The 16,546-nt window shown below is 43.6% G+C and overlaps 1 protein-coding gene across 3 annotated transcripts in view; it reads left to right on the top strand.

The window, feature by feature from the left end:
* Window positions 1-16,546, top strand: part of PKHD1L1 (PKHD1 like 1) — a 195,482-nt gene that overhangs the window by 101,821 nt on the left and 77,115 nt on the right. For 2 of the 3 annotated variants that reach the window (XM_066578543.1, XM_066578544.1), the window contains exons 35-41: window positions 728-913; window positions 2,280-2,450; window positions 5,865-6,079; window positions 7,311-8,295; window positions 12,099-12,344; window positions 12,643-12,792; window positions 15,696-15,873. In XM_066578543.1, the coding sequence (XP_066434640.1) occupies window positions 728-913; window positions 2,280-2,450; window positions 5,865-6,079; window positions 7,311-8,295; window positions 12,099-12,344; window positions 12,643-12,792; window positions 15,696-15,873 (2,131 nt within the window). The remainder of the gene's footprint in view (window positions 1-727; window positions 914-2,279; window positions 2,451-5,864; window positions 6,080-7,310; window positions 8,296-12,098; window positions 12,345-12,642; window positions 12,793-15,695; window positions 15,874-16,546) is intronic. The other variant, XM_066578545.1, reaches the window with a different exon arrangement.

Raw genomic sequence — 16,546 nt, 5'->3', positions numbered from 1 at the left:
GATTCAGTCGGTAGGCTACTGCAGGGTCCAGAGAAGATCCTCACTCCTGCCCTCGATGTCTGTGCTGCGTACAGTAAATGCAGAGGGCACACATGGATGGGGGGTGAGCTTCTTCTATGAGTGCTGCAGCAGCGGTCCAACCGGAGCTTCAGAGTGAGTTATAGCGCTTGGTGGTGTGGTTGCTGCCTGGCCAAAGTTGCTCACACCAGGTAATTTTTTATTGGTCATTAATATGACTGGTAAAAAATAAATACTGGCACCAGCCTCAAGCGTAAATTACCAACCAGACCACTGGTTTACCGGCCAGATGGCAACCCTAGTCGAGACCTGCACTTACACGGGTCAACGAGTGCCGAAAGTCACTCATCTGAGTGATTTTTCGGCCAATAGTTGGCCAGTGTAAAGCCACTCTTTGTTGTGCCACAGTCATGCAACTAGTATTGCACAGCTATCTGTGTGGCACCCTTATGTCTCGCCCAGTTTTGTGTTTACCTTTGTTCACACAGTCACTGAGCAAGATTTATGCATACTAGTGCAAAACTGCAGCATTTGCCCAAGGCGACCATTAAGGGAGCTGCTTTCAAGGGCCTCTGAGTTACAATCTGATGGTTGTTATTGGCAAATGATGCACTTATGAGAAAAACATTCTATAATATATTGATGTGTTGGTATGAAGTATATATACATTATATATTTTGCATTGATTATTGAGTGTATTTTTACTTAGTGAATGGCATTGGGTACGCCTGGTCTCCATCAAACCTGGTGATATCTTCAAGAGACACTGTAGTTTGGCGATGGCAGTCTCCACCTTTTATCTTGGGTATTGGATACCGAGTATTCTCAGTGTCGGATCCTGCCAACTTTACCTATGATGGAATTTCCTTCAATAGTGGGGCTCGTGTGCCCTCAGGTCTGTACCACTTTATCCGTATTTTAATAATGTGCCGGGGGGTGATTTACTTCTGTGATGAGTCTCACATGTTACCTTCTATATTGTATGATGGTCTGTCTTGACTTCGCATTTGATTAAAGCGACCCTCTTGTTTTAGGACAAAATTGGATGGGAGTATATTACCTGCACTTGTTCTCTGCCATCTGTCCAATCAGCCAGTTCTAGTCCTGGTTTTCAGCCATCCAAGGTGGTCACTGAAATCTAGCTAATGCACAGGGTACACTGCTTTCTGATTGGCTGGCACTGATTACATGAGCAGCACTGCCCAGTCAGAGAGCAAATATAATGCATTAGTTCATCTAACACTACCAATGCACTTTGGGAGATGAGGATGTCTGAAGATTGTGTCAGATGGCCAGAAATAAGACACAAAACCTGCAGATTGGATAGATAGCAGAGAAGAACAAGTGCAGGTAATGTACTACCTATCTTCTCTGATCCTGGGACAGAATTTTTTTTCCGAAACTGGAGGGTCGCTTTAAGCAGATCGTTATTATGCACATTTGCTACGGTGCATCAGCCACAATGGGAAAGTAGAGCTGAGGTGCATCACAATGACAGCCCCAGCCCATGTGACAGCACCAGTAAGTGGCTGTTTCCTGTCACTACAGGAATTTTCTTAGGAGTCTTTAGTCTTTGATGTTCCATTCCTTTTTTTTCCTGCTTCAATATCTCCTGTGGTATAAAGACTGATTGGCCCATAGTGCAGTGTTTCTTCTAGCCAGCGATTCGTTCATAATGGAGAAGTATTCATTCTTGGCCAGCCTCTGCATGGGTGCTGGTTATTTTCCTATCTGAGGTGGCAGGTGTGGAAGTGGTTGTCTGCAGTTAAGTAGTAGTGGTGATATTTTTACTGTGAGGCTTATTCACCTGTACCAAGTTCTGTTAGCATTTCCAGTTGTTATATATCTTTCCCTATCCTCTGTCTAGAGACAGGCTAAATCTCCTAGGTTTGAAATGTCGGGCCATCCCTATCAGGACGTTAACCCTGCTTTTAGGTAGAGTCTGCCAAGCCATAGTTGGTTAGGAAGAGCGTTACCACCCCTGTATTTTGTGTAGCCTTGTAACCTATGAAAATCATTAGCTGAGTACCTTACATGCCATGTAACAAACAGTAGTAGGATTAGGCAACTGGCTCCCTTATCGACTATCATATATTGTGGCAACTCGGGAAGCAGGACTTTGAAAGCTGAATCTTTGGGTTGTGATTGGGTGGAAGATAGGGGGTTTACATATTTATCAATGTTTTATATAACAGCTGACTGACATTGATTTGCATCATAGTAAAATGATATTGATAACATGAATGTTCTCTTTCTTACAGGTGTCTTCTCCTACCAGTTCACATCTCCAGGGACTTATTACTACAGCAGTGGTAATGTTAAAGATCGACAGACAATAGTTATGCAAGGAGTGATCAATGTAATCCCGATCAGTGATCATAGCAGCCCTGTGCGAGTGTTTGTTGGAGGAAAGGAGGCCACCTATGCTTCTGGTAATCAATAGCATCTCCAAAGATACCAATCTGGGATAGCCCTTCACAGGGTTATTCTAGAGCAGTGGGTTGTGACAAAACAAGGAGTAGATTTTTAAGGGGTGTAGTGTATATAAAAGAACATGGCTAAAAATACATGCCTTCACATTGAAATTGCAACACCAAGAAGGAAAAGTCATGAAATCATGGAAATCACAGGATCGGTAGACATGTTAAGGATATAAAAATGATAAGAAAAGGGAAACATAATATTCAAAACATCTTGATTTATCCAGTATTGAGTATGAGCACGATGCGCAAAAATACACACTCTTACATGCAGGTCCCTTTCCAATTACCAACCAATGATGTCCCAGATGTGCTCAATGGGAGACAAATGTGGAGAATCTACAGTCCATGGTAGCACATTTAGGCCACATAGGCTGCTCATAGTTGCATGAGCAATATGTAGCCTGGCATTGTTGTGTTGAAAAACGGCTCCTGGGACACTTTGGAGAAATGGCTGTACCACTGGTTCCAGTACTACATCAATATAATGCTGAGCTGTTAGTGTACCTGGAAAGAAAACTAGAGGGGTCCGTCTGCCATACATTATACCACCGCACACCATAATCCCAGGAGTAGGATCGGTGTGACATTCCCTCGTGAAGGCTTCTTCATGGCGTTGCCCAAGTTGTCTCCAGACCAATCTTTGGCTATCATTGTGTCCAAAAGTGAGATTCAACATTGAAGAGGATAGACCTCCAATCCAGCCTCTATTGCTGTCTTGCTCTATACCATGCTAGCCTTTCAGAGTAGTGGCGTGAGGTCAGTGGAACACCTGCTACTGGACGTCTGGCTCATAGCCCAATGTTGTGCACGTGCATTCTGATGGTTTGTGTAGACACTGTTCGATTCTCTAGGCTTGGGACATGACATCCAATTTCACTCGGATCACTAGGCAGCATTCTACTAATCTGATGATTCATCCGTGTAGAGGTTGCTACCATTCAAGTTTGATGTTCTCCTAACCACTGAGACACACAGGGTTGAACAGTGCTTACATCTCGACCTACATGTATAGTGATATGCCAGAGTGAAAATCCAAGGTCTCTCAGTTCAAGTTTTCTGCTCTTCTCAGTTTGCAACAAGTAGCGATAACTGGTACATTGACGACAAGGAGGCATTTCACAATCAAACCATAAGACTTTATCCAATTTTTGAGGTCTCACGTGACTGAAAAAATTTGCTTTCGATCTGGCTCTCATACCATTGAAGACTCTCCCATATGTCACAGATTGGAGATAGGTGTTTGAAAATGTTAACATTTACATGTCTTAGCAACACCTTCTACTTCCTTGATCTCCATAACCTTACGATTTTTCTTTCTTGGTGTTGCAATTTCAACGTTGAGAAGTGTATATTCAGACCCTGCTATATTAGCAGCCTCCAGACCAGACACCTATATTAAATCAACCCTAAACTCGGGAACTCAGAATTGATATGCAAGTCAATACAAGTACCTACAGTAAACGATTACCTGCTATTTATTTCTCTTCAGATGTTCCTACTTGGCTGCTTTTTTGCTCAGCTCTATGAGGGCAGAGCTGTAATCTGTAACAATAGTTTAGCTACAGGACCTAATTTGAGGTAGTCTGTGGCATATCCACAGTAATAACTTTTTTGAGATGTGTTACTGCCATCGATTTCTAAATGATTTTTTTTTTTTTAAATGAAATGGAAATATCTCTCCCTTTTACCTTCTGATATGTGTTCTATTGTGCGTAAAATATGGTCATATGAGATTTCCAAATCATGTAATCCTTTGTTCTTTACATTTTACACAGCATCCCAACTTTTTGGGGAATTGGGGTTGTATATTCAAACCGCTTATATTAATATCAGACCCCAGACTAGTACTCTAAATTAATTTCAGACCCCATACATTAAAATACGATCCCAGACCTACTAAATATATTCACACCTCAGATCCCCTATCTTAATATCAGACCCAAAACCAGATCCATAGCTTAAGTCAGACCAGATTATATAAGTATCCTGGGCATCCTTGCTCCTGACTCTTTTTAAGATCCCGGTGCTGTGCAGCATCAGAACATTGTGTGCATTGCCATTGGACGGGATCAGGACCAATTGCAGTGGTGCCCAGAGCTGGCTGGAATTTGTTATGTGCTGCATTGTCTCCCTGGGGCAACTAGCACTGAGGAAAGGAGACTAGAAATAGGGTGATTCCTAGTAAAACCAGGCAAATTGATATGTTTGTATCTCAAGCATGGGACTCATGATGTGATTGTGGGATGCTGATGGCTGGTTTTAATATGTAATTAATAGAAATACAGTATATTGTAATACTGAAGTATTTCAGTATGTTGCAGAAGCGATGAAATGCTCTTAAGTTGAGAAAAGTTTAAAATTAAGTGCAATAAAACTTTCTAAAAATAAAAAAATAAAGAATTCAAAAAGCCCCACTTTTCCAATTTTTTTCCCACAAAACAATCTAAAGTTTAAAAAAAGTAAGATAATTGACAATGCCAAGTATGAAAAACCCTGAACTATCTAAGTATCACATTATTTATGTCACAGGGTGAACACTGTAGAATAAAAAAAAAAACTACACAATGCCAGAATTGCATTTTTTGTTGACCCCGCCTCCCAATAAAAATTAAAATAAAAGGTGATGAAAAAGTCATATGTGCCCTAAAATGCTAGCAATGAAAACTACGACTCGCCCTCTAAAAAACACCCCTTTTCTTAGTCCTATTGGAAGACTATGTTATGAGGCTCTGAATATGAAGACGTAAAGCATTTTTCCTTAATAAAAGGTTTTAAGTAAGTAATAAAATATCAGTAAAAAAAATCTATGAACCTGATATCACCATAATGATCTCGGCCCACAGAATCCAGTTTACATGTCATTTAGGCCGGATTCACACTGACATTTTTACACCAACTAAAAGCAGAAAATAGAACCCATTGATTTCACTAGCTTTGTTCACATCCGTCTTTTGGTCACACAAAAAAAATACACAGCATGTTCGCTGGGAGAGAGAACATATGAAACTCATTAAACTAATTGGCCATTAGCAAAAAGAACAGTAAAAACTGCAGTTGTGTGCGCAAATACGCAACACCCATTCCGCAAAAAGCGTGTCGCAAATGCAGGTGCAAATACGCATACGCTCGTGTGAAAGGCAAAACTTCCCAAAAGTGGCAGAGTTTTTTCTACTTCACCTTACTTAAAATTTTTGAAACGTTTTCCAATACATTAAATAGTAACATTAAGAAAAAAACACAACTTGTCCTGCAAAATAATATGCCCTTATACGGCTATGTAGATGGAAAAATAACTGTTTGTTAAAGGGTTAATCCAAAAAGCGCATGTATTGTTATAAAAATCTAGCCATGATGTTTCTACAGATCTGCCTCCATCTACACCGTCAAATGACTGCGTCACACCACGCCCGGAGTGCCCCCAGTTCACCATCCCTCCCTCCAGTAACCGGTCTATGTGGTTCGGATTCTCCAGCTGTTATTCTCCTATAATTACCGGCATTGCACCAAATTCTGGAACCATCCTTGATCCGATAACCATCACGGGAACCGGGTTTAGTAGCCTTACTTGTGCCAACCAGGTATGCAGACTCATCAGTCATCTGTATCATATCATTACCGGTCCTGTCCATGATAAATGTAGTAATGAAAAATTACTTGGATCGCTATCTTCTCTGCGCATAGGGCAGGAGCTAGCTGTAACTTAGTGCGGCCGCTGTGTTCCTCTCGCGTGAGCAGCAGGTAATCCCGCGCATGCGCTGTTCAGTTAGGGGCTGGCCTCTGGCTGTCAAAAATTTTGAGATCTGTATGCTAGGCGCAGATGACGTAGGGAAGGAGGTTCCTTGTTAGTAGTTTCCTACATCGCACATGGATGACCTGGCTCTGGAGACACTGGCAGATGCTGTTCCCACACCTGAAGATATTTGGGTTCTAATTGTGCATATATTTAAGCGGTGCTGATGGGTTTGCTAGACAGGCTTGACAAAGATCTGTTTAGATCGAAACGTCGCTGTGTCATCTTTTCTGAACTGCTGCATTTGTATATTGCTGCTTCTGGGACTAATATGGAATAAAGTTCCTTTCATCTGAAATGGATTGCCGTGGATGCTGCCTTTAAATATATGTGTTCCAAAGTGAGATTGCAGCAGCGAGTGTATCTTTGAAGACCAAAACCAGTGAGAGGCTGTGGGTGTTCTTTCGAAGACCAGCAGGGTCTCTTTAGTCAAGGATCACTCGCATGTATTTATGTGTTTTCAAGAACCAATGAGCTTTAAGTGGGAGGGCAAAATGTTAAAAAAATAAAATGTGAGAGCCAATCAGTGTTTGGTGGGAGGTGCACATCAAACAAGCACACCTTCCTGCCAAGTCATTGGTTAGTTGTCGAAAGGTGATTACCTGTTTATATCAGCGCTGAACCTAAGCGATTAGCAAATGAATTCTTGTACATCACTTGGTGGCTGTGTTTACACAAAGCAATTGTCATTTAAATGAATTCTATTGAGCAACCATTCAGACAATAGTTGAAGCATAAAAGCACCTTGGCACTCAATATTTTGTTTCATATATATTCGTACTGGAATATGACCAAATAGTACTCCAATATGTTACTGTAGTGTGGCATGCAATACATACATGAACGTAGAACCCACTGTTTAATGAATACAGTACTACTATTGAGTTATTTCAGGTTGTACCTTTCATAGCTCACTGCCAACAGAAAGTTGTGACCCTTTTGGTACATAAGCTGAACATTTTGTGCCTTGCAAGCCGTACCCTTCTTCTCTCACGTTTTCCTATTTCTTTTTATCCTAGGTTTCAGTTGGCAAGTATCCATGTATTGTGTCTTCTGCTGACGAGAATTCAATTACATGTAACGTGGATCCCCAGGGCTTGATGAATATTGGGGTTGCAGAAATGGTGTCACTTACCGTAAACAACCTGGGCAATGCCATCAACAGCTTAAAAAATGAGATGGACAGGCGATTTGCCCTTCTACCCCACATTGACTGTGTGTCTCCAATCAATGGGTCAATTACAGGATCTACCAGAATTACCATACACGGCTCCGGGTTCTTGAATATAAACAGCAGCATCATAGTGACAGGGTTAGGTTGTACCATTGTATCTGTAAATTACACCGACATTGTATGTGATACCTTACCTAGTTATTCACGCAGCGTTGATGTTATGCTAACGGTGATGGGAATCATTGCGCCGTGCAAAGGATCCTGCAGCTTTACCTATACAAGTGCACTTACACCAGTAGTATCCAAGGTGTACCCAACTGAGGTTGAAAACACGACCACCAAAGTCTACATCCATGGCCTTGGTTTTGGGACAGTTACTAATGATGTAACTGTTTATGCCGGTGACAAGATATTACAAGTCGTAAATGTCAATGAAACAGATATAACATGCAACATAGAGCCCATTCCTGCCGGTAACTATCCTGTCACAGTTATTGTACTCAGTAAAGGCTTGGCTGAGGGGTCTTTTACCCTGAATAGTCCTGCTGAAGCCACTATCTTGACACCTTCTGGAAGTGTTTTAGGTGGAACCCTTTTACTCATACAAGGGAATGGATTTCATCCAACCAACACTACTGTGCAAGTTGGTGGTTCACCATGTCCAGTTACGGTGGTCACTCCTGGTAGTGTCCAGTGCATTACTCCTCCCAGCACCACTGCTAAAACTACCAACGTAAACATCCATGTGGCATCTACTTCTTACCCGTCACTCAGCTTCTCCTACTCAGAGGCCAGTACTCCGACTGTAACTTCAGTTCTTCCAAACACAGGTATGACTTCAAAAATTGTTAATTTTTATACATTACATGTTGTATAAATGTACACTGAATGGCCAATTAATTGGATACACCCATCTAGTAGCGCGTTGGACCTCATTTGGCCTTGGCAGTTTGTTGTGGCATCCATCCACAAGTATCAAAAGACCCAGAATGTGCCAAAAAAATATTCTCTATGCTATTACTCAACCTCCACCACCTGAATTGTTGACTCCTGACAGGTGTTGGTTGTGCCAAATTCTAACTCTTCCATCAGCATGGTGCAACAAAAATCTGGATTCACCTGATTAGGCAATATTTTTCCTCCACTCAATGATGCAAGTTCCCCCAGCCACACCCGGAGTCTTGCTCTTAGACAACAATGGCACTGGAACTGGTTGTTTGCTTTTATAGCCCATCCATGACAACAAGTTTTGCGTTTGGACAGGTTCATTGGAGCTCCATCAATTTATTCAGCTGCAATTTGCTGTGTGCCACCTGTTTGTCAGAACGATTCTTCACCTTTTCCTCTGACGCCTTTCGGTGACAAGTTGTTTACATCCAAAGGATCCCTTTCATTGGATGTTTTCTTCAATCACACCATTCTCTATATATTCTCCACAACGCTGCATGAGAAAAACCCACATGGTTGGCAGTGAAATCCTGACCCCGGGGCTAGTATAGCACTGATGACCAGGGCTCATTGGAAGTCGCTCAGATCGCTGGACTTTCCCATCTAATGTGGATTCACACTGAAACTGATCCACGCAAAACTTGTTACGTGATTTTATGTGCACTCCGGGGTCACGGTGTTAATTCTCATACGGGGTGCTCCAATGACAAATGGGCCAGGGTCTAATAAAGTGGCCAATCAGTGTATACCTGCAATGTATATCTAGTTTCTATCATGATGTGGTATGGATGGTAAATTCACTGCTTTATTTGCTATTACTTTAGGTCTGACTTTAATATAGACCATAAGTATATTATAACCTACACCAGAAATTGGCGTAAATTATACCACCGTTCTTTGCCTGCGCCTCTTAATAAATTTGTGGTATATTACTCCAGTGCACTTTGCATTAGGATCCCCTGTGTGCATACAGTATCGGCTATTAGGGACTCCAACAACTATAAGGCCTCGGTCAGACAGGCGTTTTTTCGCGCGATTTGCGCATGCGATCTGCGCATATTTAGAACTATTGCTTCGCAATGGGATCGGTCACATGGCCGCTTTTTATGCGGATGTCCGATAAACTGTAGGACACGAGGAATCGCAGATCGCGCCTATCTGCGATCTACGATTCCTTGTGTTCTATATATGCGCTCAATGGGGCCGGCGGCAGCAGCGCCGACCCCATTGAGAACATATACTATAAAGATCATTCTCCTCTGCCACAGCTGTAACAGCTGTGGCAGAGAAGAACGATGTTCGCCCATTGAATTCAATGGAGCTGGCAATACAGCCGGCTCCATTGAAAGCAATGGGCTGCCGGCGAGCGCGGGATGAATTTTCGGGAAGGGCTTAAAAATATAAGCCCTTCCCTGAAAATCATCCCAAAATGTGTAAAAATAAAAAAAATATATATACTCACCTTGTCCCTGCAGCCGGAGTTCCGCCGCGGCCAGCCGGCAGTTCTCCTGAACTGCTCTGAGTAGTATTCAGCAGCCGGGGATTTAAAATCCCCGCCTGCTGAATGGGCTGCCTCAGATTGGTCACAGCCCTCACCAATCAGAGGCAGCTCTCACTCACCCATTCATGAATGACAGCTGAGAGCTGCCCCTGATTGGTCCCTGTGCTGAGCCAATCAGAGGCAGCACTCATTCATGAATGGGTGAGTGAGAGCTGCCTCTGATTGGTGAGGGCTGTGACCAATCAGAGGCAGCCCATCCAGCAGGCGGGGATTTTAAATCCCCGGCTACTGAATACTACACAGAGCAGTTCAGGAGAACGGCCGGCCGGCCGCGGCTGAACTATTTTTTACACATTTTGGGATGATTTTCAGGGAAGGGCTTATATTTTTAAGCCCTTCCCGAAAATTCATCCCGCGCTCGCCGGCAGCCCATTGCTTTCTATGGAGCCGGCTGTATTGCCAGCTCCATTGAATTCAATGGGCGAACATCGTTCTTCTCTGCCACAGCTGTTACAGCTGTGGCAGAGGAGAATGATCTTTGTAGTATATGTTCTCAATGGGGTCGGTGCTGCTGCCGCCGGCCCCATTGAGCGCATATATAAAACACAAGGAATCGCAGATCGCAGATAGGCGCGATCTGCGATTCCTTTTGTCTGCCCGTTTTGCCGAAAACGCTGCTAGCTGTATCCGTCATGCGATCCGCAAATCGTGGCAAAAAACAGTCGTCTGACCGAGGTCTAAAGGTGCATCAGAGGTCTAACAGACAGAGGGGAAAATTCATCAAGACCGTGGAGTAATTTTTTTGTCATCAAAACGTTGCAAGTTGTGAAAACAGCCTTACTCTATCTGCTTTTCCGAGGTTCTAGAAAAGGGGGCGGGGTTTGAATGTTATGAGGCTTTAAGACAGATTTAATAAATGCAACTTTTTAAAAGGCTGCAAAGGTTATTGCAATCTCCCCGCAGTAGTTGGATGGTGTGAAAAGCGACTCCACATTTCCAGACCTTTTTAAAGATGCGACTCCTTTATCAGCATGTGACAAATTGATACATTTGTTGCAATTAATGGCAACATGGCCTCCAGAAAAACTGACTTAAAAAAAAACTGTACGTAATAAAAACCCTTCCATTGTATTATAAGGGTAAACATTGCATTTTTTTCTTCACTTTTTTTCTGGTGTTTTTTGCGACATTTTTTTTGCTAGATATCACCAGTACCGTAGGTCATTAGGGAATTATGAAATGCACTTCAAACTGTACTTTTTGGAGGCATTTTCCTGACTTTTGATAGACTTTTTGGTCCCATGGTCATTTTTTCAAAACACAGAATGCTCTAGGTATGGTGATTTTCTTTTTAAGCATTTGCACACTAAAGGTCCCCATAGAAGTCTATGGGAGGGGCGCAAATGCGTGCATAGATACGCAATACACTGTGCAATTTCGTGAACAAGAGAACACACCTGGGAACTCACAAGCTAAAGAGCCATTTATATTGAGGCATGGTAGTGTCTCGTGTGCAAAAAAGCATGTCCTGCATGTTCAAAAAGTACAGCAAAATGCTTAGATAGGTGGGCAAATCTACCTTGTTCATAGCGCAGATATGCTGCGCTGAAGCATGCGCATTTGCACATACGCTCATGTGAAGCTGCCTTAAAGGGGTTGTCTAAGACTTTTACTATTGATGACTCATCCTCAGGATAAGTAATCAGTTTTTAATTGGTGGGGCCCACTGCTCAGGATCCCTCCAGTCAGCTGATCACCAAGTGCTGTCAGTACAGACAGCGCTGGAAGTAGATATAGCTGTCAACATTGCAGTGGCCCGGATTGGTATTGTATTGAATTTAATGGGAATTGTGCCTGCAGTACCAAACTGCTCCACTGCAATGTCAACAGCACTATCTGCTTCCAGCACTGTCCACACTGACAGAGGCTTGGGAATCAGCTGATCAGAAGGGATTTTGAGTGGCAGACCCCTGCTAATCAACTACTGATGGTCTATTCTGAGGATAGGTCATCAGTAGTAAAAGTCTTGGACAATCCCTTTGAGGATTAATGTAGCCATGCTGTACATTATAAGAAAACAAAGACTAATAATCTGCACTCTCAGGATCAAATGATCACCAGATTGTCATGTATGCTGGATGTACCTGTCAGATAATGAACTTTGTTCTTTACTTTCCTTCCAAGGGCCATCAGGAACCACCATTACCGTGTTCGGCTCTAGTTTTGGTCTGGATGGATCCAAAATCAGAGTGACCATTGGTAATGCTACATGCTCCGTTATAGCGGTGTCAGATGGCCAGCTGAACTGCACTGTAGGAGATCACTGGGGCGGCACATTCCCGGTTTCACTGCAAAATGAGAAGGGCTTTGCAAGATCCAATGCAAGATTCACCTATGAACTCAGTATGACCGGCGTCTCTCCAAATGAAGGTGAGTCTAATTCTGCTAAAGCCAGTGATAACCAATGTGCTCGCCATTACATCTCCTGCCGGGAATGCTACTCAGCTGATCTACACTCCTGAATGGCGGATTTGTCTAATTATATAACAATGTCATAGTTGTATATGTATGACTGCAGACGTATTACTCCGCACTTTTGGAAAGGTGGGTGACAACCCTCGCAGGACCTGTAACAGCAGCCATTTGGGTTGTCACCGAGCTGTCCTAGAACAACCAGTAGGGTCTTATTTGAAGTGCTTCTTCACTTCTGTTCACTCCCCCTGTACAGGCAGCTTTGCTGGTGGATTAATTCTCTCCATTGCGGGATCTGGATTTGATAATGAACTGTCCAAGGTGTTTGTGTGCGACTCGGAATGCAAAGTGGACCAAGAAAGATCGAATGCAAGTTTTCTGTATTGCGCAGTGCCCATGAGAAGCGGTAAGGAAGAAGTTGTAATAAGATCACTTCATTTTTTTTATAATGGAGTATTTAATATTAGATAATGTAATATAATAAATTATAATATGAGGCAACTGTTCTAAATATTTATAGAGATCCATCGAACTGTAGTCACCAAGGATAGGAGAGGCAGAAGTAAATACCAGAATTTGCAGCATATCTTGGAGGATTTAGCATACACCGCCAGTCTTAGGTTAAATTTCACGCTGTGCAGAATTTTTATTTTGCATCCCCCCACCCACCCATCATAAGAAAAAAATGATATATATTGCACAGATAGGCAGCCTGTTTGCATTCTACTTGTGAAAGGAAGTAGTACCAACAAGATAGCAGCATACCCACACCCACTGGCGTAACTATAAGGGATGCAGAGGATGCAGTTGCACCCGAGCCCAGAAGCTTTAGGCCTCATGTCCACGGCTAAATTGTCATTTAAAATCCGCAGCGTTTTTCCCGCAGCGTGATCCGCGCCCCATAGGGATGCATTGGACACCTGCAGGTAATTAAATACCTGCGGATGTCATTTTCCTCTGAGGCGCGGATTGCGTGTGCGGGAAAACACCCGCGGCATGCTCCATTTGTAGTGCGGGTCTCCCACGGGGACGGCTCCCGCAGGCTTCTATTGAAGCCTATGGAAGCCGTCCGGATCCGCCGCACACCCGCAGCTGAATTTCTGCTCTCCGGCGTGCAAGAGCAGGAGTTAGAAAAAAAAATGGAGTGCCTGGCGCATGCGTGCGGCACGCTGCCGGCATGCCGAGCACATCCGCCGGGCCGAGAAAAAAAGATCCGGCCGCGACGGAGGGAAGATCCACAGCGTCCGGACAGGTAAGTTTAATCTTCTTTTTAGCCTTATGTCCGCGGGAAAGGAGGGACCCGCTGCGGGATTCTGCATGGAGAATCCAGAGCGGGCCTGATTTTCCCCATGGACATGAGTCCTCAGGGGGCCTATAAGGCCTCTCTTCTTCATATAGGGAGCCCAGTACTATGAATAAAGCATTATAGTTGGTGGCCCTGTCTCAGATTTTGCATTGGGGTCCAGAAGCTCCAAGTTATGCCTCGGGGTATGGGTACAGGTAAAGGTGGGGGGCCCTGAGCTGAACTTTTGCACCTGGGCCTCTGAGCCTTTAGTTACACCCCTGCCCACACCCAAACAGCTCAGTGAATAAATACAGCTTACAGCACCAGAAACAGGCTCAGTACATAAATATAGCATTAGAACAAAGATCATAACATAAATACAGCATCAGACCAAGTCTAGTACATAAATACAGCCCCATACCTAGCACAGTACATAAATACAGCCCCAGAACCAAGCTCATAACAAAAATACAGCCCCTGAACCAAGCGCATAACATAAAAACTGTATCGAAACAAGCTCAGATCATAAATACAGCACCAGAACTTCACTCAAAACATGCATGCAGCTCCAGACGCAAGCTCGGTACATAGATACAATACCAGAACCAAACTCATAACATAAATACAGTAGCAGAACTAACCAATTTTGCAGGGTTTCAGGGGTGTTGATGGGCTGACAGCGGCACCTCAGAACATCAGAGGGGAGGGGTCCAGGAGCATACATTCTCCAAAAGTCTGTAATACTAACTATTAGTATCTGGTTACTTTAGAGGATTAGTGCTTTAATTTTAAGGGGAACTCTAGTTATATGGGCATACGGCTGACATAACAGAGAACTAAAGATACAACAACCTTCTTACATAGGAGAGAAGTAATGACATTTAAAGAACTAGGATTTATGGTTTACCCTCCGATGCTGGACATGTGTCCTCTCTTTTTGTAACACCCATAGGCTTCAGTAGTGACAGCTGTGTTCCAGATCAGACACCATTAATTTTACTGGTAAAATTGGTCACTTATGGCTGATGTGATACATCGGACAGGGGTGACGGGACCCTTGTGCTCCTCCTATGTCCTCGAGGTGGAACCTCCATGTATTAGACATCTATAGCATCTTGATGTGATACATCGGACAGGGGTGACGGGACCCTTGTGCTCCTCCTAAGTCCTCGAGGTGGAACCTCCATGTATTAGACATCTATAGCATCTTGATGTGATACATCGGACAGGGGTGACGGGACCCTTGTGCTCCTCCTATGTCCTCGAGGTGGAACCTCCATGTATTAGACATCTATAGCATCTTGATGTGATACATCGGACAGGGGTGACGGGACCCTTGTGCTCCTCCTATGTCCTCGAGGTGGAACCTCCATGTATTAGACATCTGTAGCATCTTGATGTGATACATCGGACAGGGGTGACGGGACCCTTGTGCTCCTCCGATGTCCTCGAGGTGGAACCTCCATGTATTAGACATCTATAGCATCTTGATGTGATACATCGGACAGGGGTGACGGGACCCTTGTGCTCCTCCGATGTCCTCGAGGTGGAACCTCCATGTATTAGACATCTATAGCATCTTGATGTGATACATCGGACAGGGGTGACAGGACCCTTGTGCTCCTCCTATGTCCTCGAGGTGGAACCTCCATGTATTAGACATCTATAGCATCTTGATGTGATACATCGGACAGGGGTGACGGGACCCTTGTGCTCCTCCTATGTCCTCGAGGTGGAACCTCCATGTATTACACATCTGTAGCATCTTGATGTGATACATCGGACAGGGGTGACGGGACCCTTGTGCTCCTCCTATGTCCTCGAGGTGGAACCTCCATGTATTAGACATCTATAGCATCTTGATGTGATACATCGGACAAGGGTGACGGGACCCTTGTGCTCCTCCGATGTCCTCGAGGTGGAACCTCCATGTATTAGACATCTATAGCATCTTGATGTGATACATTTTTTGCATAGTTTATTACAGGCTCATTCTAACCATTTACTTTGTTTTGTTCCATCAGATACCAATTCTTCCTCCCAAATCTGTAATGTCAGCGTGATGAATGAAAATAACTCTATCCAAATCAATAACTCTTTTACATACTCTTCCGCATTAACTCCTGTCATATATAATGTCACCCCCAAGAGAGGGGGCACAGCTGGAGGAACCAGACTCACAATCACCGGAATCCAGTTCAGGTACACAGCAAATCTGCAGGAAAGTTATGGCGGCTGCACTGGTTTTGTAACGCTATTGGGCGCTAATATTAGAAGCATTATCTGGAACTGTTATATTGATAACATGTGCTTAGAATAGATCATTAACATCAGATCCAACTACCGGCACCCCACCTTAATCAACTTTTTGAAGGGGCCACAGTGCACTGGTGAGCATTGCAGCTTCTTCATTATATACCAGGTGGCATTGTATATCAGGTACAGCACCGTATTTGTCATTGTGGCAATGCCTGGTATTGCAGCGCAATGCCTTTCACTTGATTGGGACTGAGCTACAGAATGGCCATATGACAATGGCCTCTACAACCAGCTGATCAGTGGATGTGCCAGGAGTAGGATTCCCACCGTTCTGGTATTGATGACCTATCTTATGGATACGTCATTAATATTTAAGACCTGAAAAACCTCTTTAAGGTTAAATTAACATAATGGACTGGAGTTCGAGTTAGAAGTGGTGTTGAGCGATTATTGAAATCTGATAGGGAGTGATCGGGTTCTCTAATTTGGTCTCCAAAATATTCTGTGAACAGTGGAGGTGGTCATGGTGGTGGTAGCCCAGTTATTAACTTTGCTGCCTTGCAGTGTTGGGGTCACAAGCTCAAATTCCCATCAAGGTCCAATTCAAACCTAGAAC

This window comes from Eleutherodactylus coqui, chromosome 9 (genome assembly GCF_035609145.1).
Source record: "Eleutherodactylus coqui strain aEleCoq1 chromosome 9, aEleCoq1.hap1, whole genome shotgun sequence".
Classification (NCBI taxonomy): Eukaryota; Metazoa; Chordata; class Amphibia; order Anura; family Eleutherodactylidae; genus Eleutherodactylus; species Eleutherodactylus coqui.
Note: the sequence above shows the minus strand (reverse complement) of the source record. Positions and strands in the feature narration are given on the sequence as shown.